Source organism: Lissotriton vulgaris, chromosome 2_1, assembly GCF_964263255.1.
Source record: "Lissotriton vulgaris chromosome 2_1, aLisVul1.2, whole genome shotgun sequence".
Classification (NCBI taxonomy): Eukaryota; Metazoa; Chordata; class Amphibia; order Caudata; family Salamandridae; genus Lissotriton; species Lissotriton vulgaris.
In genome coordinates this window covers 890,238,316-890,263,669 of record NC_141687.1, presented here as the reverse complement: position 1 = coordinate 890,263,669, position 25,354 = coordinate 890,238,316, and the positions used below count along the sequence as shown (strand labels likewise).

General features: G+C 46.6%; 1 protein-coding gene across 1 annotated transcript in view; it reads right to left on the bottom strand.

The window, feature by feature from the left end:
* The window catches only part of MYOM3 (myomesin 3), a 387,718-nt gene that overhangs the window by 298,488 nt on the left and 63,876 nt on the right, over positions 1–25,354 (bottom strand). Inside the window, exon 2 of the mRNA XM_086956426.1 lies at positions 12,916–13,041. Coding sequence (XP_086812552.1) covers positions 12,916–13,022 — 107 coding nt within the window. The 5' untranslated portion in view covers positions 13,023–13,041. The remainder of the gene's footprint in view (positions 1–12,915; positions 13,042–25,354) is intronic.

The window sequence follows — 25,354 nt, the reverse complement described above, 5'->3', positions numbered from 1 at the left end:
TGACTGGATTGTTAGCGTTGCTTCATGTAAAGTCATGTGATTGGTGAAAGGGCATTCAAGTGGCGTTCAGGGGTTGTTTGCTTGGATTTCTTAATGTTTTAAAGTGGTCTCCAAGGCTATGACTTATGAATCATAATACTTACGACACTGTAAAGAAAGGCTTTGTGAGCACAATGATACTCGTGAAACATGGTAAGGAATGGGTGCTTGAATGGCTCTCGGCCTGTAGGCACAGTCATTGGAATAAGGTCAAGGTCGAGAAGCGATCATCACTGGGTGATATTTGCAGCAGTAGAGTTTCTAAAAGTGATTTTTAGGAGTGATACACACTGGTCCACAAAAAAAGGAATGTGGCCAAATGGCTACAGCGGTCGACCTTGAAGCTCGGGAATCAGGTTCGAGTCTCGGCAGGGACGCTTAACATCCTGTGATTCTAGGCAAACCACTTAATCTCCTTGTGTCTAATAAAAAAAATTAAAGTCTGTCTGCTACGCTACTGGACAGTGGTGGCTGCCTTGGAACAGGTGTGGTGGATTAAAAAAATAACATAAAGGTACCTTCTCAGCCACCGCATGCCTCTCCCCCGTCAGCTGTGCTGGAAGCCCCCAGGCTTCAGGACTCTCCCAGTCAAGCCAATCATGAAGTGATTGGTCTGAGCGTCATGTGTGGACCATCAGGCAGGGCCTGGGGAGGCTGGGCATTGTTCTCCATGGGGCTGTGCAACACGGCTCAATGGAGAACATGCCAAGTGCGCATGAGTACTTACAGGAGTGCGAACCACTCCTCCTGCACTCTGTCGTCACAGAGCCCAGTCCCACCTGGACTCCTGCATGGAAAAATAAAATATTAACGTCCTGTTATTATCATTTTATTTTTTTACTGCTGAAATAGCAGTGGGGCGATGCTCCTCTGCCTCAGCGGAGGAGCCACTACTGCATCTGAAGCTTATGTAAAGCGCTCTGATACCTTCGAGTCGAATTCATGCTATATAAAAGTCCCTAAAAAAATACATTATAAAGTGTGTGCACGCATGTGTGTGAATGCATATAGATATACGTTTGCTTAAAAGGTTTATATCTGCCTTTGCATGGATTTGTGTACATATCTGTACACATGTATATAAGTTCAAGTTCAAGTTCAGGCATTTGTATAGCGCACTACTCACTCAGAGGGTCTCAAGGCGCTTGGGGAGGGGGTTCATTATTTGTTGAATAGCCAGGTTTTAAGTTCTTTTCTGAAGGAGATGTTGTTCTGAGTAAGGCGGAGGTGAGTGGGGAGTGAGTTCCAGGTCTTGGCAGCAAGGAAGGAGAAGGATCTGCCACCCATGGTGGATTTTCGGATGCGCGGGATTGCGGCGAGGGCTTGATTGTGTGATCTTAGATGGCGGGTGGGTTTGCAGAAGGACAGTCGAGTGTTGAGGCATTCAGGTCCTAGATTGTAGAGGGCCTTGTGTGCGTGGGTGAGAAGGCGGAAAGTAATTCTTTTGTTGACGGGAAGCCAGTGGAGGTCTTTTAGGTGTCCGGTGATGTGATCTTGGCGAGGGATGTCTAATATGAGTCTTGCTGATGCGTTTTGGATGCGTTGGAGTTTTTTATGTAATTTTGCTGTGATTCCGGCGTATAGTGTGTTACCATAATCCAGTCGACTCGTGACTAGTGCTTCGGTGACAGTCTTTCTTGTCTCGACGGGGATCCAGCGGAAGATCTTTTTGAGAATGCGAAGTACGTTGAAGCAGGAGGACGAGACTGCATTGACCTGTCTGGACATCGAGAGAGAGGAGTCTAGGATGAATCCAAGGTTGCGTGCATGGTCTGTGGGTGTGGGTGCTGTGCCCAGGGCGGAAGGCCACCAAGAGTCGTCCCAGGTAGAGGGGGAAGATCCTAGGATGAGCACCTCCGTTTTGTCTGAATTGAGTTTTAGGCGGCTGTGTTTCATCCAGTCGGCTACTTCTTTCATGCCTTCGTGGAGATTGGTTTTGGCGGTGTTGGGGTCTTTGGTGAGGGAAAGGATTAACTGGGTGTCGACGGCGTAAGTGATGATGTTGAGGTTGTGTTGACGAGCGATGGAAGCAAGTGGACTCATGTAAACGTTGAAGAGGGTGGGACTGAGTGAAGATCCTTGAGGTACGCCACAGATGACTTCAGTGGCCTCTGAGTTGAATGGGGGAAGTCGGACTCTGAGTTCTCCCAGCGAGGAATGAGATGATCCAGTCCAAGGCTTTTCCTTGTATGCCGATGATGCTGAGGCGTTGTATAAGGGTGCTGTGGCAGACTGTGTCGAAAGCGGCGGAGAGGTTGAGTAGAATGAGGGCCACTGTTTCTCCGTTGTCCAGTAGTGTTCGGATGTCGTCGGTCGCTGCAATGAGGGCGGTTTCGGTACTGTGTTTGGCTCGAAACCCGGATTGAGATGGATCGAGGGAGTTGTTGGATTCAAGGAAGGCGGCGAGCTGGCTGTTGACGGCTTTCTCAATAACTTTGGCCGGGAAAGGGAGGAGGGATATGGGTCGGTAGTTTTTAAGTTCAGAGGGGTCTGCTGTGGGTTTCTTCAGAAGGGCGCCGAGTTCGGCGTGTTTCCAGCTTTCTGGAAAGGTGGCAGAGTTGAACGAGCAGTTGATGACATCCCGGAGATGGGCTGCGATGATGGAGTCAGCTTTGTTGAAGATGTGGTGGGGGCAGGGGTCGGTTGGCGAGCCAGAGTGGATTGAGTTCATTAGGCGGATGGTGTCTTCAGTGGTGATTGGGTACCAGGCGCTAAGGTTGTTAGTTGGCGGAGTAGGATCTGAGGGGGGTGGGGAGGGTTGATCGCTGGGAGTATTCTCGAAACTGTTGTGAATGTCGGCAATTTTGTTGTAGAAGAAGGGGGATAACGCATCGCAGAGGTCTTGGGAGGGAGTGATGTCGTTAGATGCTGCGGTGGGGTTGGTAAATTCTTTGACGATGTTAAAGAGTTCTTTGCTGTTGTGAGTGTTGTTGTCGAGACGATCCTTGAGTGCTGATTTCTTGGCGGATCGAATCAGTTGGTGGTGTTTGCGGGTGGCAGCCTTGAGGGTGGCCATGTTGTCGGTGGTTGGGTTTTTTCTCCATGTTTTCTCCAGGGTGCAGCATAGCTTCTTGGATTGTTTTAGGTCATCATTGAACCAGGGAGCCTTTTTGCTGGCTGGTTTGATCTGGTGCTTTTTCAGGGGTGCTAATTCGTCAGCACTTTGGGTGATCCATTGCTTGAGATTGGTGGCTGCTTGGTTAGGGTCCAATGAGGGGGTGGGAGGGTTTTGGTTGAGTGATGTGAGGAGTTGGTAGGAGGTGATTTAGTTCCAGTTTCTCCTAGGAATAGGTTGTGGGCGGTTGCGGTTCAGGGTGGTTTTGTAGCTGAAGTGAACGCAGCTGTGATCCGTCCAATGGAGAGCTGTGGTGCGATCGAAGGAGATGTGTTTGCTGGAGGTGAAGATAGGGTCGAGCGTGTGTCCGGCTGTATGGGTGGGGGTGTCAACAAGTTGTTTGAGTCCGAGATTGGCCATGTTGTCCAGAAGGGTGGTGGTGTTGCTGTCGTGTTTGTTTTCAAGGTGGTAGTTGAGGTCTCCTAAAAGAATGTAGTTCTCGGAGGCGAGGGCGTGTGGGCTGACGAAGTCCGTGATGTCATCGCTGAATTGAGTGCGGTTACCTGGAGGCCTGTAGATGAGGGGGCCTCTAAGTGTTGTCCTAGGGTCGGTGTGGATCTGAAAGTGGAGATGTTCGGCGGTTGCAAAATTATCGTCGGAGCTGGTCGTGATTTTGATGGTGTTCCTATGGATGATGGCGATGCCTCCTCCCGTTTGATTGGTGCGGTCTTTTCGGATAATCTTGTAAGCGTCTGGTATGGTTATGGCGATATCGGGTGCAGATGATGTGTTCATCCATGTTTCTGTAAGGAAGGCGATGTCCGGAGACGCGGTGTCGAGAAGGTCCCAGAGTTCAGTTGCGTGTCTGTGGACCGAGCGGGTGTTAAGCAGGATGCACTTCAGGTGGTTAGAGTCGAATCTGTGTATGGAGGAGGTGGATTTGGTGAGGGTCCTGAAGCAGTTGAACTTGCAGGAGAGGCAGGCGACTGGGCCGTGGGTACGTCCAGGGGTGGCTTCGCAGCATTGTGGTGCGCATCCGGGGTTGAGGGCGAGGAGAGTGGCGGCATCATATGTGATTCTAGAGGGTTGGGAGCGGCGGGGACCAGGGGGTCTGGCGCTGGGCGCGGTCCAGGCGCGGACGGGCGTAGACGGGCTTACATTTGGCGCATCTTCGGCGCGCAAGGGGCGCGACCGCTGCGCGTAAAAACATCTGTCATATATGGATATTGTAGGAGGAGGGGCGAGGGAGGGTCAGCTGGGAGGCGGGGCGGAGGTCCAGGCAGGGAGGGACAACAACAAAGCACAAAATGGCAGCAGGACAGTAAACGAACCTGAAATGGAGGTACAGCCTGAACGCGACGCTATGCACAAAATAAACAGATGTAGCCAAGCACAAGACAATCCTCCTGGCTGCGCGTTTTCAAACAGTGGCACGACGCTAATTATTTCACTGTGCAGTAACTGGTTCCAAAGCGTCTAAACAATCTCAATCGCTACGAGTAGTGACTAATGCAGACGAGCGGCTGAATTGTACTAATGCTCGTAGGCGCTGCGAGGTCACTACAGCAATGGCGCGCTACGCTAACACAGATGATGGAAATGCGATACGCAACAAATGGCAGACAGTCAGGACAGTGCAGAGTAAAGAGGGGGCGATGCGGGTGAGCGAAGCAGATAGGCAAACACTGAAATTTAAAAGCAGCGAGAAATGCAGGTGAGCGCTACGATACCGCAGTGTTCAGTGCTGGGAGCTGCGAGGGGAGCGACTGTAGCTGAGGGTATCAGGGGGGAGCTGTGTTTAAAAATAACTATTGGTTTAAAAGCACGTGAACTTCCTTGTATATATATATATATATATATATATATATGAACACTCATATAGAGACATATACATTGAAGTTCAGGTTTAAATATAGATGGACAAACACATTTGCGTGGCAAGATGCAGTGCCATCTTTTTTTCTGTGTTGCCTCTCCGCGCCGGTGGTGGGGCACAAGGGGGGGTCAGGACAAATAGAGCCGGGACAAGGGCCCCATCTGACCCCCTCTAGTGATGCCACTGATTTGCGCACGCAAATTCATTTAATGGAATGAAATATTAATAATTATAATAATAATAGTAGGGCAAATAAATATAATGCAGACTGCTTTCCCTGGACTTCTATTAGGAGTCGCCAGAGGCAGGCGCTGCCAGCCCGGGCCACTGGCACTGCTCTTGCAACTCAATCCAGAAAACCTTAGATGGCATCTGAAGTGTGCCTCAAGTATTGCCGTAAGTTGTGAGGACTCCAAATTATAAATGAAGTGGTAGCATGGAAAAGGGCTGCCTTTTCCTTGTCCTTGTGAACAACATTGAGCACGTTATACAGACGTGGTTTCTATCTCATTTTGCAGAACAAATTTTGAATCTTGTTCCATTGTTTAAGTATTGCATATATTACACACAGGAAAGGCTTTGGGGCGGTGCGACCAACCGATGCATCTGCCCCTGGCGCAGACTTTGGCGGGGAAGCTGTGTTTAAAAATAACTATTGGTTTAAAAGCACGTGAACTTCCTTGTGCCTCCTGCAGTTTTCAGGCAACAAAACAAATGTCAAGATAGCTGTGATGATGTTCCAACTGATGAGAGATCGGAATGTTGGCTGGTGGCAGTTTTGACTCATCATAAAGTAGGGGAGAGGGTCACTGTGCCTGTGGAAAAGAACGTGTACCCCGGGGGTTTCACAGAACAGAGGGTGAGTGAACTATGAATAGCGTTAAAGAAACATGAAATGTATGTCAGAGAGAGGTTAAAGAGAGGTGAGGTGCACTGTTGGGAAGGCGCCATAAAAACGCAGTAAAAGCGATAAAGCCGTCCCGGGTTGCACATCTTGGGCTAAAATGCAATTCATTTTGCAAGTTTAGCTTAGTTTTCGTGACAGTGAAGTTCTGTTGGTTAGCTTGTATTAAAGTTAAACTTATCAACATTGGGATAATGAGCTCCAGACATATGCATAAAGTGGCTTTATATGTTTCAAAGGCACAGGCAAAGCAGGCACTGATAGAGCCGGCTCTGCTCTGCACAGGGTCTTGCACTGATCACCTTGAATGATTGTTAAGCAGATTGTTTTGAATACAGTTTTCCTTTAATTAATTTTTTTAATGTGAGTGCTGTGTGAAAGTCTATTATGGACATTTTGCAGAGAAATTTTATGTTAATATCTTATGCAGCATCCATTAAAAAAAGTGTCTCACAGATCAAAACAGGACCTCACATATGAGAAATGGGAGGATGTCACAAAGATTAGTTGGAGTAATATTACTATATTAGTGAGCTGATGCTGAGTTACACTATTGAAAACACACATCACTATCCCTAAACATTAAATGTAAAATCTTTTAGAATTTGGACGAGTGTGCCTGTGCATTGTCAGTGAACTGGCCAAAGAGGGCATGAAAGAGCTGACATTGAAACATAAGGTCAAAGCTGTTCCAAACAGGGCCCCCAAAATATGTTTTGCCTAGGGCCCCAGAAATGATTAAGATATCCATGATATTTTGAACAGAAAGTTGAACATGAATGTGATAAGCAGCCATTTTACTCATTTGACAGGGGAGTTATATTTGATATACACAAGATCAGGACTCTCTACGAAAACTTCGACAAACAGAACCAAAGTACTGACACATGCATCAGCCACCAACGTCACCCAGTCAACCATCACCACCTGGACCCCTGTCACCACAGAAGACACTACATCAACCATGAGGAGTATACACTCAGGAGCTCTCACCGACCCCTGTCCAAAGCACATCTTCCACAGAGCCACTTCTGCCATAGCTGCTGAACTACGAAGTCCAATCAACTGCACCCTAAAAACAGGCACGTTCCCTGACGACTGAAAACACGCAGAAGTCAAACCCCTCTGCAAGAAGCCCTCTGCAGACCTGATGGACCTCAAGAACCACAGACACATCTCTCTCAGCCCCTGTGCCGCAAAAGTCAAGAGAAGATCGTCAACAACCAGCTCATGAACTTTATAGAATCCAACGCGATCCTCAACACTTCTCAATCCGGATACCACAGCCAAAACAGCACAGAGGCCGCTCTCCTGGTTGCCGTGAATGACATCCGAGCTCTCCTCAAACAAGGCCACACAGCAGTCCTTATTCTACTAAACCTCACAGCACCCTTTAACATAATCTACCGCCGCACTCTAGCCACCAGACTCCACAATGCCGGCATACAAGGAACTGCCCTAGACTGGATCAGCTACTTCCTCACCGGCTGAACTCAAAGAATTAGACTCCCTCCCTCTCCAAATCCACAGAGATCAGATGCAAAGTACCCCAAGCAACCTCGCTCAGCCCTACGCTCTTCAACATCTACATGGCCCCTCTTCCAACCATCGTCAGAAATCACAGACTCAGCACAGTATCCTTAGCAGAAGACACCCAGCTAATTCTCTCCCTCACTAAGGAGCCCAGCATCACCAGACAGTTTCCAGGAAGGAATGAAGGATGTTGCATTCTGGATAAGCAGCAGATGCTTGAAGCTCAACTCGGTTAAAACAGTAATCCTCATCCTCGGATCCACCCCCTCCGAGTGGGATGACACCTGGTGGCCCCCCCGGCCTCGGCAACCATCCCACACCCATGTATCACACCCGCAACCTCAGCATCATGCTCAACACCTCCCTCCCCATGAACTGACATATCATTACTGTATCTTCCACATGCTTCATTACCCTCTGCATACTCCACAAGGCCTTCAAATGGATCCCCCCGAATCCAGAAAGACCGTTACCCACGCACTCATAACCAGCAGACTGTACTACGCGAATGCCCTCTAGGACGGAATCAAACAAATCTCTGCTCCACAAACTCCAGACAATCCAGATCGCTCCAGACAGACTTGTCCTCAGCATCCCACGACAAGACCACATCACCCAGCAAATACGAGACCTCAACTGGCTCCCCATCAAAAAGAGAGTCGCTTCAAGCTGCTCACTCATGCCTACGAATCCCTCCACAACACCCGGCTGCAATTCCTCAATGAAAGAATCTCCTTCTACGCTCCCTGGTAAAACCTCCACTCCGTCGACCTTGCCCTGGCCAAAATCCCTTGCATTGGAAGAGCCAGAATGGGAGGAAGAGCATTCTCCTACATCACATCCAAGACCTGGAACAAACTCTCCCTCACCATCAGGCAAAGACCCACACTGCAAGCATTCAGGAAGAACCTTAAGACCTTCCTCTTCAGCTGAATCAGAGCTGCACGAATTCCCTCCTCCCCCAGCACCTTAAGGCCCTCGCGGGTGAGTAGTGCACTTTATAAATCCCTGATTGATTGACTGATATTATGATCCTTCGGCTGCCAACCAGCTCTTTTGAACATATTCTCCAGTCAAACATAAGCCCCTAACTTGGATCCAGTAATAGACACTGGTCTTTTTTTAAACAAAAAGCTATCTTGCTTCACCCATGCACTAATTTCCGATACAATATGGACTTTGAGAGGACTTTGTCTCACACATCATTCTCAAATATGGCATTTTTTGACACTGTACTCTATGTACATATCTTTTAGTCAGTTTTACCAGAAACATAATGACATATTGACCAGGAACACATACATAGGGGAGAAGTGTCATAGCTTAAATCAGTCCATAGAAAATTCTCAACTAAAGATCACATGATGCTGCTTCTGCAATGGCATTAGGATAAAATGTCACAGTTTCTCTTCCTGTGATATCATTAGGTTTATAAGTCACCTGAGGTCACTTCCTGTGATGTCCTTATAGGTTTATGAGGTCACATCCACTATCCCTGTAATTTTGGTGATTGACGGCCACAAGTGTATCGCTGTTTTACAAGTACAGAAAATCTTGACTCTAATTTAATTTTCCATATTGCCCCCACTCACGATCATATAGGTGTGGCTCATCCTCTATGTAACTCAGGTCTTGATATAGGTGCTATGGCCAAATATCTGACCGAAGAGCCTAGTTGGTGGGTTGGGCTTTTTCAGCCATCTATTGCAGGGGTACCATTGGGTTTCTCCTTCGTGATTAGGCCTATAAATAAGTCTATGTCTTCATTTTCTCTTTCTTGGATACTTCCCGTCAGGGCTTCCCCGTTAAGAATTGGATTTTCATTGAGGAATATGATCCTGCTAAATTTGTAGATATTTAAATGTCTCAGAAAGTTGCTGTCATAACTGTGCCAGGAACTTACCAGAGACAGTCGGGTGCAGTTATAAGAAGGCAATGCTTTCCTGGTTTCTGTGCTTAGTGTGTATTGAGGCAGCACGTCTCTGGTTCTTGTTGTTCTCATTGTGGGGAAACGTGCATCTCCAGTCACTGCTCAGACCGTGATGGCGTCTGCAAGGCAGAGGCCACAGGAATTGTGTTATGCAGCTTATGCAGAGTGCCAACCTTTAAAGGCTGAGGTACGGCGATAAAAGCTCAAAGGGGAGAAGGATGTCAAACTTGGGGTTTGCTTATATCTTTTGGACATAATACCTTTAAGGATGTTGATGTTTTTCTACCCTATGTGACATTTCCTTCTAGCTGGGAAACTCTCAAGTAGACACTTGCCAACTTACTTGTGTACAGTAAGTGTAGGCTGCAATCGTGGCTGCTAGCAAGCATAGCTGGACTGGCTGTAGTGGGCATCAGGAGTTTCCCTGGGAGGCTGGAAGGGGCGGTTTTGATGTGGTGTGGGCCGGTTTTGTTACTGGGGGCCGGTTTTGCAGTCGTGCTGCAATATGGACCCCCAGTAGTGAGTGTAGCAGTGCTTTATACTTGTAGCCCCTCCCCCGCAAGCAAGGGGTGCTAGTTCAACAACAATTGTCAAGGCTGCTTTGGGTTCCAAGCCCGGCCCTGCTAGGAAGAGTCGTTCTTCTTGGGCAATCAAGAAGGCAACCTGATAAACGTTCACAGTGTCCAATTCTTTTCGGATGTGTTTTCTTTTGAGGAACTCCTCTTTGGAATTTACTGATCCATAAATAGCTGTGAATATTTTCTCTGTTGACATCTGAGCAATCCCAAGGCTGGTATCCCTTCCATCTGAGGTGATCCGAGCTGTGTTTTAAGTACTGACATGATTCCTGATCTGCTGTGAGCCCACTGACTTTGGTTGTTACCATCCCAACCATCCGGCCTTGAACTTTCTGGGTGTTATTTAATGCTAGGGCTTTGTTTGGGTTCCAACACTCTTGTTCAGAACCTATGGGACTCCATGAACCAGGATTCTGATTTCCTCAGGATTGTGGCTCCCACCAGAGGATGTTGTCTCGGGCTGTCTGTCTCCATTGTGCCTCAAGGTTGATTTTTCTGTTCTGAGGTCATCCACCTCCTTTCCTTCCTCATGTGAGGATGTTGCTTGTAATTGTTTGTGAGTCCTGTGGTGCTAACACTGTTGTAATAATTATCCAATGCAAAAGGAAAACCCCTGAGATTCCATCTTCAGTCTGTAAAACTAATCAGAAAATAATTGACTCTTTGTCTGGAATCTTCAATTAAATAAAGGAATTGATTTGCAAAATGAAAAATCTAATCCCTAATGACTCCTCACTGATACATAACGGAAAATTTACAAGAAAACGTTGGAGCGCAGAGCGATGCCAAATTTGGTAGCGCCACAACCTGGCATTTTCAAAATGCAGAGATGCGCCGAATTTACAAGAATTACAAGAATAAGGCACACCCTTGTGTTTCTCCTAGCACGAGTGGAAAAAAGCTGCCTAGCGTCAGTGCAGGCACCCTGCCGCCATGTTGCAAGGGTGCCTGCACTGAAGGGATGATTGCTTATGTGCAGAAAGGGACACCTTCCTGTATATAAACAAACAATCAATAATGGTGATTTGCATATTCTAGGTGTGGTGCATAATGCAGCACACATGGAACGAGCAAAGAACAAGGAGCAATTAACAATTTCTCCTCATTTCACCCTCTATTCCATGGCATCAGCTTTTAGGTCTGTCTCAGCCTTGTAAATCTGGGTCAGTGCCAAAAAGTAGTGAGTGTTGTGTTGGAACTCCCCCAGCAACATCCATTGCATGCCCCTTTGCCACAGAGGACTGTGGCAGGAAGACCCAAATTTACAAGGTGTCGTTAAGCCATGCAAAGTGGCTTGGTGCCACCTTGTAATATGGAAAATGGTGCTGCGCTATCAGAGCGTCAACAGCCACATCCCTCAGTATGATACTGCGCATTCTTTGACATGATTAATCTTATTGCCAGATCACTATTGAATAAAATACAACATAAGGCAGTTCTGTGGGTTTCCATTGCTTGGACTAGATCATGGAAGGGCAAAGTACGTAAAATCCATCTTTTCAGGATCAATTCTCCACCTTCCATGAAAACCTACTGATGTGTCTTCACATCATTCTGATACCTTTGAAATGCCATCCCCCTTGACCTCAAGGCTAGGGGTGTGCACATTTGTGAAGTCTGTGTGCTTGCTACTTCATGACTTTTGCTTAGAGTTTCTGAACGTCATTAAGTGTGAAGCTTGTGACAATTACAAAAAAGGGCAGCTCCGCTTTCCTTTTGTGGCAACAGGAAACCATTCCCACTACTGCAAGGAGCATTGGGGGGACTTGTGCCACTTGAAAGCCAGCCCGTCAGAGGCCTGCAGTACATCCCTTGTATCACCACCTACACCTTACATTGTCCCCTGACAAGTTAACCCTCTTCTCCGTTCCTACCAAGGACCTTACAGGTAAGAGCCCTTGCAGAACATCCAACACAACTACTGCCTTTGCAACCACCATTTCCTATTCCATTCCCTTGGGCACCTTTTGGTTGCTGCAAGATGATTCACCCCTATGGGCAGGACATCTTTGAACTGGAAAACAGTACATTTTGCGGACCGCGAGTGAGAAAACTTGGTGAAGTCACAGGACTTTGCCCTCCTTTGCTGAAGAAAAGTTGATCAGTTCACCTAGCTGCATGGGCATAGGTTTCACATTCCCCAGCCCCTACCCATTCGCCCACCATAGCTGATACCGCTATGAAAAATCCCAAACATAGTCTCATCCATCTTTAAATTTTTCCATTTGAAGTGAACACCGATGAGGTCACACCCAATCATCTTCTATCAAGAACTACCATTGTGGCAAGAAGTTCATGTTACCCCATATGAGATTCCCTTCTAACTTAGAAACTCATCAAGAGACGCTTGCCAGCTTTCTTGTGTACTGTAAATCTAGGCTGCAACCATGGCTATATGGCAGAGCGCTCTTGCCATGGGCAATGAAGAAGGCAACCTGATAAACCTGATAAACTTTCACAGTGTCCATCCAGTTCTCGTGATATATGCTTTCCTTTGAGGAACTCCTCCTTGGTATTAACGGAGCCATGAAGAGTCACGAATATTTTTTTCATGGACATCTGAGCAAACCCCTTTCTATGCAGCATCTTAGGTGATTTGAGCTGCATTTAGTGCATCTAAAATCAACAATGACTCGGGACAACCTACCCAAAAAATGTGTTCACTATACCACACTTTTCAGAAAAACAACTTGTGCAAAACGAGGCTATTTTATAAGTCTTTTCCATCCACTTTAAAAAAGGCATGAAATGAGGAGCAACAGGCTCCCAACCCAACTTCACTTAGGGTTACGTTGCTGGCCTTCTGCTCCATTCGCCCCGACCATCATCTGAAGATTGATGACCCTTCCGCTCTTTCCTTCTGCTCAGCCGTCTGCTATTCCTAGCACATTTGTTCCATGCACCGAATTTCTGGTTCAGATCCATAATAAATGAAGAGATGTAAATAAATTCTTGAGGTGCTAACCCAGGCTCTAGAGGTTATCGCTTTCAAATGCTCACCTGCTCTTAAATTTCCTCTTGTGCGTTTTGGACTCCATGTGCAGGCTGTGCTGTCTTTTCTCAGACTGCTCCTCCTCGCTGCGATGCTCCAGGCTTCTGGTCTCCATGCTGACCAGGATATTTTATCTGAAACAACAGGGTGGATAATGAAAATCGGCTGACATTATAGCATTGCACTCAGAACATTTTCTTATATATTTACTTTACCCAAATGCAATTAGTATTTGTTTTGGGAACCTAATCCCACCAACAACGAGTTCTCTCTATGCATAATCCCACCAACAACGAGTTCGCTCTATGCATAATCCCACCAACAACGAGTTCGCTCTATGCATAATCCCACCAACAACAAGTTCGCTCTATGCATAATCCCACCAACAACGAGTTCGCTCTATGCACCAACAACAAGTAATCACAAATTCAAAGACCACAGCAGAAAATACACTCACTAGACTGGTGACAATAGTCAAGTGATGTGTGTGTCAACTGAGTTTCCAACCCATGAGGCTCATTATTCCATATGGCCCTGAGATACCGCTCCTGGAGTTACCCGATGCTCAGGATTCTGTGCTCCGGGACTTCATGACCCACATCACTCTTAGCATGGGACTTAACACCTGGGAGGCTGGTGCCCTTGGCATCGAGAAGTGGATTAAATGCAGCAGGGTAGCAGGTTGGACCACTGACCTCGCCCTCTGGCTAAATGGGCGATAACCCTAAAGTGGCAAATGCATTGTCCCCCCAGGTGCATCTTGGCGGCACACCCTGGTGCACTGGGCTGAAGCTGAGAGAACTGCAATGTGCAGAGAAGAGGCGTGAAGCCTCCACAAACATCCCATCTCTATGGAATGTGACGCTATGTTGATCCACCTTTAAAGCACTATCAAAGACGACTCCCACCCCCATGAGAGCAATGGCCACCATGTTAACTGTGCATGGTTCATACCTTGCTCCTTGTGGTCACTCTCCTTTCGCTGGTACGCCGGTGCCTGCTCCCAGTGCACATTTAACACCATATCCCTCTGCTTTTCCCTCACATAAACCCTGCCGTCTCATCTGTACTCCATCCCTAGGTCTGCATGGACACATTGCTCGCCATAGCAGAAGCACAACAATTGTACATCTCCTTGTGCTTGCGCATTGCCAGGCAATTCATCCTTGTTCACCATTCTTTCTACTTTTTGATAAACACTTCCAGTATATTTTTCATTTCTTGGCGAAATTACAGATTACACGTTATTTACTATACACAGTAAACTTATCTGTTATCTTTTAGAATGCCATGTGGATACTGTCTGTAATGTTCTCTTTTTAAAATATTTTATAAAAACCTTTGAAATAAACACAAGCAAAAACCAGTTCAAGTGTAAATCAGAGACATGAATCTGGCTATAGTCAAAACCCAGCTTTCGACCAGCTCCAAGTCACTGGACACCAACCACAACCGCAAGAAGCACTTAGCCATGAAGTACTAACTCTCTCTAGTACTAAAAGTGAAACCAGCAGCGAGTTAGTTGGGTATTTTAGGAACTTTGTAACTGGACTCATCCCTTCATTCCTACATTTTTTCCAGTAATATCAGGGGAAACACCTGGATACCTCAATGTTTCTAAACGAGGGTCTATTCTGAAGTGTCATTCTATACCTCCCTATGGGCAGCCAGTCTCAACCAAAATTTCAGTTTTAGCACGACAAATAAAAGGATCTTTCAATATGAAGTGCTACACTAAGGGCATTGACGTCACTCTCCTGTCACTAGTGATATGAGTCGATCTAGAGCCTCAGATATCACTTAGAGGTTGGCAGAGGCAGCCTCTGATAGGTGCCCTCTGATACCTCTGCTCTCAGAGGTTAGTTATGAAGGCTGTGGCGGGAACAGAGCCCTGTTTACCTTCATTAGTCTGAGCTCCTTCACTCAGCAGCAAAAGGGAGTTTGTTGAAGGGCTTGGGATGGGACGCAGGACAGTCACGGTCACGGGATGTCATAAGTTCCCAAAGGACACACTCCGTTCCTTCTATTAATCCTGGCATTTTGCTGCCTAGGCTTTCATGTCTACAGTAATGATGTTATCTGTTCCGTCCTATTGTGGGAATGCACTGTAAATGTTACTGTTGCTAAAACAAAATCACAAACTTGTGACAGTACCTCAGGGGCTGACCTTGTGCATCACAGGACATTGTGAGCCTCGGATTCATACCGAGCTTGATGCTCTAGTCTTGCTCTCAAATGGTGTTGATACATAGGAATTGCACCCTGAAACCGGCCAGCACTGTGCAGACCCACCTTCAGTACTTCTGCTTCCTGGCATACAGCTGTTGTGCACTATGTGGTAATCCGCTTGTAAATGCATGGGCTTAGAAGCGCTGTTTCATATGTATTTCTAAACCACACATTCATTCAGGACTGGCCCATTCCTTCACTACCTGTTTGTCCTTTCCACCTTTTTCATACATTAGTAATTCAAACTTTACCCAACGTCCCCGCACACAGGGCCGGTCCTAGAACTTCTGGGGCCCCGGGCGAAAGGGAAGATGTGAGGACCCTCTTATTTGCATGTAAAATCCAGTCGCGGCTAGCATGACTCGTGGGTGGGAGGTCTCACAGGGGTTCACACGGGGGGGGGGTAATTTAAAAATAAAATAAACTTACCTTCCCAGGTCTCCCGTCATCTCTGCTCCTGACCTGCTCTCTTTCTTTCCTGCCTCAGGCAGGAACAGGAAGCAGGCAGCCTTCCTCCCATAAGCCAATCACAACGCTGCAATGGCAGCATTGTGATTGGTTGGGACACCGACCAGCTAGGTGCCTATGGGTAGGCCATTTTCTCCATGTATGGTGCATTGGTGCCTACATGGAGAAAGGCCAGAGTGTGCAAGACCAAACAGTCAGGGCCCTTAGCAGTGGGCAAGGCACTCCTCCCCTAAAGCAGACCCGCCCGCCCCCAACCAAACACTTCTGCTTTCTCGCAGTGTGAGTAGCAGAAACATAAAATGGTAGATTTAGCATTTGATGTTTCTGCTTCTCGCTCTGCGAGAAAGCAGTGGGGTGACGCTACTCCGCCCTAGTGCAGGGGCCGCCCTTGGTAACATCACAAGGAGTGGCATAACAGAAAGTTACACCGCAGGACCATTGATTTTATTTGGCATCCCTGAAGAGACCTAACATGAACATTAGTAACATGGGCAAAAAAAGTAAATATACAAATTAAATAAGTCCATATATTTTAAAACTGTATTAAATGGATTACATTTGTCACATGATACAATTTCCAGTTCTGCCTCAGGCAAGTGGAAACTATGGCTTGGGGATTAAACTCCTTGTTGTTGCAGTGTGAGCAGATCAGACAGTTAGTGTGTATTAAAATAGCTGGGATTGAGTAAAAACAATTGAATTTTATAGTTTACATAAGGTGAACTTGGTGCTAGGACATTGGGGTGATTTACATGAGCAACAGTTACACTGCACATGATCAAATGTATTTTTACTTTAGTCTTTGGTGAGATTAAATGATATTTCCCAGAATGACAGGATGTTGAGCTGGTGCTGGGACTAGAACCTGGTCTCCGACTGCCAATGTAGGCAGCTTAGGACACAACGTCACATCCTCGCTAGTTTCATAAAAGCCTAACAAAGGTTATCTCACTGCGAAGCCCATGTAAATATACCCACACCCTCCAGGAAGGCTTATCGCAGTTCACTCCTTCCCCAGCCCTCCATATCCTCAAGGTGATGACCTTGCAGGGGAGGGGGGTCAAGAAAAAGGACACAGCTACTGCTGCTACTGTGGAGACTAAGGTGTCAATTACCCATAGCCAAAAACCTGCTCCCTTAGTGACGCCCCTGCATACTTCCACCTGCCCCACCTACCATTGCCTGGCAGGGGAGCCGTCTTGGGCAAGACACTTCTTTGGGGGGGGCCCCAACGGGGGGTTGAGCGAAGAATGACAGAACAAATAGAGCAAACAAGTGGCCAATTACGGCATATTGCCACACTTAACACCTTCGCCCCGCACACCATAGCCAGAAGTGTGATGGCCTGAGAGGCAGGAATGAAGCTGAGGCCCTTTAACAACCAGCCCACATGTCACACCTTTCAGCACCGGCCCATCGGCCAATGCCTGACTGCTTGCCTTCGTAATCTGACCCTGTTCCCAGTTACAGGTCAAACCTGCAAATGCAGACGGGCCTCGTGCTACATGTGGGCTGCACGGCCCTGGGGAAAAGGGGCCCCCTTCCTGGGGGTTAGCAGTCATTACCCAGTGCTGCGAGTCACAGGAGAGGGGGGCCTCTTCCCCTATTCCTACACATGCCTGCGAAGCCCAGTGGAGAGGCAGCCCTTCCCTGGGCCACGCAGTGCTCACAACGGCGCGAGGCTGGTGGGGAAACACTTTTGCGAGGCCCCCTGTTGATGGGCTGAGCTCGGGGCCCTGGGCAGTCGCCCATGCTGCCCATGCCTAGCGCCGGCCCTGCCCGCACAACATCAGCGCCTATAGAGCAGCCCACTCAGCCTTGATGTGTTCCAACCAAGGAAACTGCTACAGAACTACTCTCTTTTCTCTGAGCTCTCTGCTGCCTCTTGTGGCCAACTAAAACAACAAGCATTTGCAATGCAATAGGCCTCACATTGGCAAGGGTTTAAGGTATTGGCATTATAAATGACAATGACTTTTATTTATGTTTTAAAAATCAGCACGTAAAGAAAAGTCTTTGTCATTTACAATGCCTATAGCTCAAATTCTCACAAACGCAAGACCTATTACATTGTAAATCCTTGTGCGGCGCTCGTGCATATCCAATTAGGCAGGTGCCGTGATTATGCGTGGAGGTCATGCTTATATTTAAAACAATAATGATCTAATGGGTGCCATGCAACAACATTATGCGCCGCGCCCGTGCATATCAAATTAAGGGGGCACTGTGATCAGCCTGTGCATATATTAAAAAAAAAAATGTTCAAATGGACGCTGTGCAACAACATCATGCGCGGCGCCCGAGCACATCAAATTAAGGAGGCGTCGTAATCATGCGCGATGCCCATGCATTTATTAAAAATAACGATAAAATGGGCGCCCGGCAACAGCATCATGCGCAGCACCTGCGCATATTAAAATAAGCGTGCGCCGTGTTTACAGTAATTAAGCAAACAGTTCTTGCTAAGGGCTAATATAAGCTATACAGTAAGGACACTGTAGAAGGTCCAGTCCTGATGGGAAAGTACAAATGAAGAAGCCTTGGGGTATGAAGGACAATGACGTAAGCCAATAAAAAAATATGGGCGGAGAGTGGGCGGGGCTTCATGACCGTATTATAATACAGCATGCCTTGCAGCAGCGCATGCGCTGCCCAGGCTCAACCTAAAAATGTCACTATGTGAGGAGGGAGCAGCGCCTTGGAGTGGGTAGGGCTTCGTGCCTAGTAAGATAAAGAGGCACTTTTTCCTCTGTCCACTCTCAAAGCCCCTTCTCCAAAAAAAAAAAGAAAAGAAGCTTGCTGAGTATCATGCCTGGTTCTAGCGGGTGGGCCGGGTAGGCCAGGCCCACCCAAACATGAGCCTGGCCCACCCAAAGAGGAGCCTTGGCCCTCGCAGTGAGGGCTTGAAGGCAGGCGCGCACAACGGTATTGGGTTCAAAGGGCTGTCTGTGTGCGCCTGGGCTGAGACTACTTCCCAGGGGCACACAGACAGTTTTAGAAATTATCGCAGCTGCACCGGAGCACCTCACAGGTCTTTAAAAGACCATTTACAACGAGGCTTTGTTTATTTTTTTACCCCTTCATCTCCACTGGCGAAGGGCAAACGGTCACTTTCGATGCAGTGCAGGAGAAAAGAAGTTTGTTTATTCCTATTCACCTTTCCTGACCCCTGCAGCTGCTTATCACATCAGGCTGTGAAACAAAGTTTGTTTTATGGAGTAGGTAAGAGAATGTGTTACTATTTGTTTTTTCTTTTTTAAATCTGCCCAGGCCCAGCAGGACACTCACTTCTTTTGTGCTTCATTTGAACAGTTTTTATCATTATCATGGCGGATGCAGGACAGCAATAAGACAATACAAAATGCCCAGATAACGTTGGTGATTAATGATCCTGCTGGAGAGCAATCATTTGTCTGTTAATAGTTTTTAAATGCAGATGAACTGCATTTTATGTGGAAGCTCAGTGGGTTACTGCCTTTGTCACAGAGATCCATGTGTTACTTGCAGTTCAGAAGTTACAATTCTACCAGGACAGTGACCAATGAACTGTCACCAAAGAGCTGTATACAAACATGAATGGTATAGTTAGAACTTCGCTCTTTTTGTTTTGTGATACAGTTAGAACTTCCTCAGTCTTTCATTATTCTAATGTTGCTAAAATGAGTATTTTTGGGCAAATATACATTTTTATCAGGAAAGTTGACCCCCATGGAATACTCTGTAAATCCTAAGGTTGTCAGACCAAACCTTCCTAAAATATACTGACCACTAGTATGGATGACATGTAATTCGTACACCTTGTAATCCTCATTGGCTTAAGTGACATTCCCTGTAGACTGATTTACATACTTGTATGATTCATTGTCTCTGTATAATATGTGTGTGGTGTAAACTACTGACACACACTACACTCATATGAGTAATACTATACAACAAACAAAATACATATGAGAGAGAGGCTACGTAAAGATGAGGGGCACGTTGGAGGGTGCTAGCGAGGAAATCCGAGGAGGAGGTAGTGAGAGGGGCTATGGAGCTACGAGGGGCATTGTTGGAGGGTGGCAGTGAGGGAATCCTAGGAAGAGGTCATAGGGTGGAGGGGGGTGCTAGGGAGAGATAAGGGGCACTGGTAGAGGGTGGTAGTGAGGGAGTCTGAGGAAGAGGTCATGGGCAGAGGGGCTACAGAGAGATGAGGGGCACTGTTGGAGGGTGGTAGTGAGGGAATCCGAGGAAGAGGTCATGGGGTGGAGGGGGGAGCTAGGGAGAGAAATGGGGCATTGGTGTGGCACCAAAAAAGCGCTAAAGCTGGCCCTGTCATGGCCTTTTTGTTTTTGTTTATTTAATTAGCAGTCGAGTCATAAGGGCTACTGTAGAACATACTTTAAAAGTGTGTGCTAGTTATATTTACTGCTATATTCAATGTTTGAAGTTTGAAGGTGATTTTACTAATGTTTTTACCGGAAAAAATGAAAGTGGAGCCCGATGTTGCCTGATATGGGGCTGGGGCCCAAGGTCAGCTGTAAGAAAAGGTGTACTGGAGAGGAGTAGTGAATAATCAAGCCTATAAGGGAGTGCGTTGCAGAGTCTGGGGTCAGGTGGAGGTAGTGATGAAGAGGGATTCTCCCTGAAGGCTCGCACAGAGGGAGCCCGAGGAGTGTCACTAGCCTGATACTCCCACCTCAGAAACCTCCTCTTCCCATTAAATAACATTACATTGAAAAAACACTTTTTGACAATGATAATATTTAGAAAGAGATTTGGAAAAGAGTGCATTTTACTGGGCTAAGAAGAGCTAAAGAAGGGCCCTGAAGCAGGGCTGCCCACACATATAAGCGACAAATCGAGCCCGCAGTGGCCCACCCAAATGCACCCTTGGCTCACCCAAATAAAAATTCCTGGAGCCGGGACTGCTGAGTATGGTGCTGGTGTCCTGGGGTGCTTTTTCACCCTTTAATTGGCAGTTCAAACACTCTGAAAACGAGTTGGAAATTCAGTTTACAGTGGTTTTCAGCTCGTTTTTCCTGCCCCCGTGCTAAATTGTCTTCTCACTGGGTGACCATGTGAAGGGAGCTGATATTATGTGTCACACAGTGGCTTTGTGTGAGGTGGTAGGTATGTAGCACCTACTATAAAGAAGTACAGGCAAAAGCAACCATGTTGGCTTATATGTAATGGAAGTGTTTTCTTGCGCTTTAGTTGACACCCATAACAAGGATCATGTGTACATTAGCATTGCAATGTTTTCTAATTAAAAATAGACAACCTAGCGACATATATAACCATAAACACACAGCCGCGGCCCGTGGAGGGAGTTGCGATGGGGCAGAGAGGCGGGGCTGGGGAGGGGAGGGTGGCGGTGCTAAAAACCGGCATAAGGATAATTAGAGGTAAATAAACAATTTAATAAATAAAACAAATTTCGTAGCATGCCCTGCATCGCAAAATGCGATGCAGCGCGTGCTACGAAATTCGTTTTATTAATTAAATTGTTTACTTACCTCCAATTATCCATATTCCGGTTTTTAGCACCCCCCACCCTGCATCCCCCCGCCCCGGCTCTCTGCCCCACCGCAACACCCTCCACGGGCCGCAGCTGTAAACATACAACTAACACACACATCGTCCATGCATACACACACACAAAGACATAACTCACCTACACAAAGATACACATCTCACACATATATGCACGGATACACACACATACAGTCATATAAATACACAAACCTGGTTTCAGTCACTCCAGGTTTCACGTCACAGCTTCAGAATCCACCCCTGAGTCCTGCCCTTGGGGCATGTGTGTGCACAACATGGGTGCAAATTACAATTTCAGGGGTGCAACAGGGTGTCCTTTTGACACCCTTGGGCCCTTGAAATTGTATGCACAATTTTCAAGTACCTAATGGAAACTCGCAAAGTGCCCATGCAATTCCCATTCATTCCTATGGGCCTGTAGGCCCGTAAGAATGAATGAAAAAGCCATTCCTTAATTGCGACTCGCAATTTGCGAGTCACAATTAAGGAGTGTTTAGGAATTGCTATTTTTATAGCGATTCCTACATGCACATGCTTTTGCGATTCCTTAATTGCGATTCCTTAATAATCGCAATTAAGGAATTGCAAAAGCCTTCCTTGACGGATGTGCCAGATAGAGATTCAAGCCTCCTAAGCCAATCTAGCCTTGAAGATACACAGAAAGTACCTGATTTGATTTTAGCGAGTGGGGCTTAGATTCACACACGATTAAGCACAGCAGTGCTGCATGACAAACACAGTAGTGCTTTAAATGAACAGTAAATTGAAATGAACATAATATTTGCAAATAATTGTGCGTCAATGACACTATCAGCTGTGCAGACTCCAAAAAGTGCTTTTCTGTTAAATGTTGTGCCAGGTGCAAAAATGAACTAGCAGGATTTCATGACATTTGTACTCGAGGTACGCCTTCCAATACAAATGCATATGTGAGTACACTCTCCCAGAAATAAGCCACATATGATGTTATTTTCGCTGAAATTACACACCACGCATGGGAATGTCACATGGTCCTCTACTCGCCCATTGTTTGAGCCCAATTTAATTGATATTACGATTTCGTGCAAAGCCAGGTCATTCTCCCTTAGCAGATCTGTCTTCCTGTGTAATCCCAGAGTTGTTTGTGTTCATTTTGCGTCATTACGCCTCCTTTGCATTTATCATCAATTGTTTGGTTCAACTCGATCCTAAGGCGAATGATTTTACACCTGTATCAACTTTTCTGCACTAAATATATTTTGTGCATGAAACTTAAATCGACTCTGCAATTTGTGCCGCTTAGTGTTGCACGAGCGCCCACATAAATACCACGTAAGTCTGGGCCTGGAAGCATTTTTCAGGCAGGTTACAGTGATATTTGCGATATTTGCTTAAGAAAGCAGCGAGATACCCTAGACCCTAGATTGCACAGTAACTGTAGCTCCTTTCCTCAGATAGCAGGCCACCACCTCTCAATCCATGCAGGATGTACTGGTGTGGCCATTGGAGTTCTGGACTTTTTGGTTCCGTCCAGAGGTGTCAGGGTACAACACCCAAAGACCCCGGAGTCCCACCTGCCTTGGTGCACAAATGAACAGAAACACGGGCTTCTCGATGGTGGCGTCAAAGACCAAAGGTTTATTACTGCAGGGACACAGAAGTCATAGATACTACACACGGGCAGTAACCAGGAGCCTGTTCGATTTGCACAAAGTGGGTTGCTCCTTATATACCAAAAATTGTGCTCTAGGCAAATATTTCACATGTCGGTACATTCCCAAACCTTTTGTGTCTCTAAACAATAAATATTTGGCGTTCACACAGGAACTGTCGATAATATCTGATACCAAACATCACGAAGAGGGGTTCCCACCAGTCCATCACAATCCCTTGTCAATATTGTATTCAGGAGCCGGACCGCCTCATCGTAAAGTTCGTTACCTCCCCCTAATAAAGGCCCAGAAGGAAAGGAGCAGAGCCAGGTGCAGAAGATAGAAAAGCGGGATAAGAGATGTTTGTGGGTTGTAAATGGGCAAGGCTACCGGCTTCGGCCGCCTAATCATGATCAGGTACAATGGACACGAAGACCAGTTTGGCAGGACTGGCCTCGGGCAGAGGAGGCAGCTTTTGTCGAGTCATGCAGCTACAGCGTGATCTGGTTTAAGGTGCACGTGTCACGTAAGAGGTGAATCTCCGGCTAAAGCTACGTGTCCTTAATCAAAGTGGAGTGAATGAAATGATCAGAGGCTATTGCATATGTGAGGGCAAAGAACCACAAAATGGCGGCCACGACTAAGATGGATGCCGTGTGTATATCAGAAATGTGTCGGTGGAAGGAGTGCTCTTGTTCATAGCGTAGCGAAAACACTAGGATATACCAAATGGATCATTTGCGGTTCACTGATATCATTTTTATGTATTTCCGACAAACTTGAAAACACGGGTTCAAGTTGTCACGGAACCGTCACGGAACCTCAGACCCTCCTTTTGCCCTTACATAGGCAATTACTCAATCTATGTCTGAATCTAGTTCTATGTTCATCAGGTCAGTGACATGCTGTTGTATCATCATCCTTTCTCGTGTCTTTTCTCCAAACGCAGGTGGTTTTCTGAGACAAGTTGCAGCACAAAGACTACACAGAGCAGGACCACACTGGATAATCAGACAACATGAGAATAGGAATACTAAGATGACACCAATGACCATTAGAATCTTCCATCCCCACGCTGAGATCAGAGTCCAAACCCACTCCATGAAGGACCAGTTTCCCTTGTCTACATGTATGGAGTCCGAAATCTTGTGTAACTTAGAGATCGCCTCGTAAACTGTTGGAGCATTATTAGGAATAAAAACACAGCAGCTCGATTGGATCATTCTGCATACCCCACCTCGATCTGCAAGTATAACATCTAGAACCATACGGTTCTGTAATGTCATGAGCCTATCCGCCTGAAGCTCAGCTGTCAGATTGCCAAGGGCACCAGCAGTTTCGGTAATAGTAGATTCAACTACCCGTGTTAGCTGACGTATGTTTCTACTATTGGCCATAGGCCCCCAGAACGGAAGGAAGCCTTTGAAGAAGTCTCCAGCTTCCTGGCCAGCGGTATCTTCCTTGCTGAAAACACCTCTTGCTACTCTTGTTCTGTGGTAATCCGGTGAAGCAGTGTATGTTGGAGGCAACAATCGAGCAATATAACATGATCCTGAGAAGTCGGCAGGCAACCATGTATAAGCTCTGTCTCGACAAATGAAGTAGGTACCCCTAGCAGTGAGGAAGGCAGGGGAGGAGTTAGCCGAAAACACATAAGTCTCTACGCACTCACTCCTCCCTAGCTGAGCTCTCGGATTTCTCCCATTACCTTGCAGACAGACCTGACCTCGGTGAGGTACGACCCAGATTGGGGTTGAGCTTCTACGCTTGTTTTCTCCTAAACTAAGGCGATACTCTGAAGTATTCCAACTTAAATATACTCGCAATTCGTCTCTAGGGTAAGATGGAGTATTATTGACGTCCTTGACCATGTCAATAATTCCCTGGACTAAGGCTTTGTTGGCAGAGTTATATTTAGTGGAACGTGGTGGACGTGGAGGATAGGTTTCAAGGGCATAAGCAAAGATGGTTTGGAAGGCCTGAAATGATCCATTATAGCTGTAAGGCAAAACCAAATAGGGAATACCTTTATCCATAGTGTGGGGTATCAAGCCACACACCCAGCAGTCTGTAGTGTTAACTACCAGTTGGTGTTGATGCAAGAGCTGTACAAAAGTGTTATTAATGAATTCTGAGCGTCGGGCTTGCTCATGTTCTGGAAATGAGTGAAAAGAGTGTATAGAAGAAACAGTAGAAATAGCTGGATCAAGGGGAGGCACTGCAGAAACTGGCATGAAAATCAAATTTATGCTAAAAACAATTCCACCCACCAATGTTGTTAAAACAATCAAAAATGTAACGGCACATTGCATCAAGAAACATTTGCTGTGAAGAATTCTATTTAGTCTGTTTCTGCGAACATAAATCACATTTTCTCGTTGCAGCGCAGGAAGTTCCATCTTCTACAATCCGCTCGCGACCACTGATGATGTGTGCGTAGATGAAAATGCCTCTGTCAGCCCTGGGAGTTCCCAAACCTAACAGAAAGATCGACCTTGTGTCAGATCCCTGCAAATTCAAACTAGGCACACAGCCACGACCCTACGGCTACCCAGACGGCAAGGCAATTAAAAAAACAATAGAC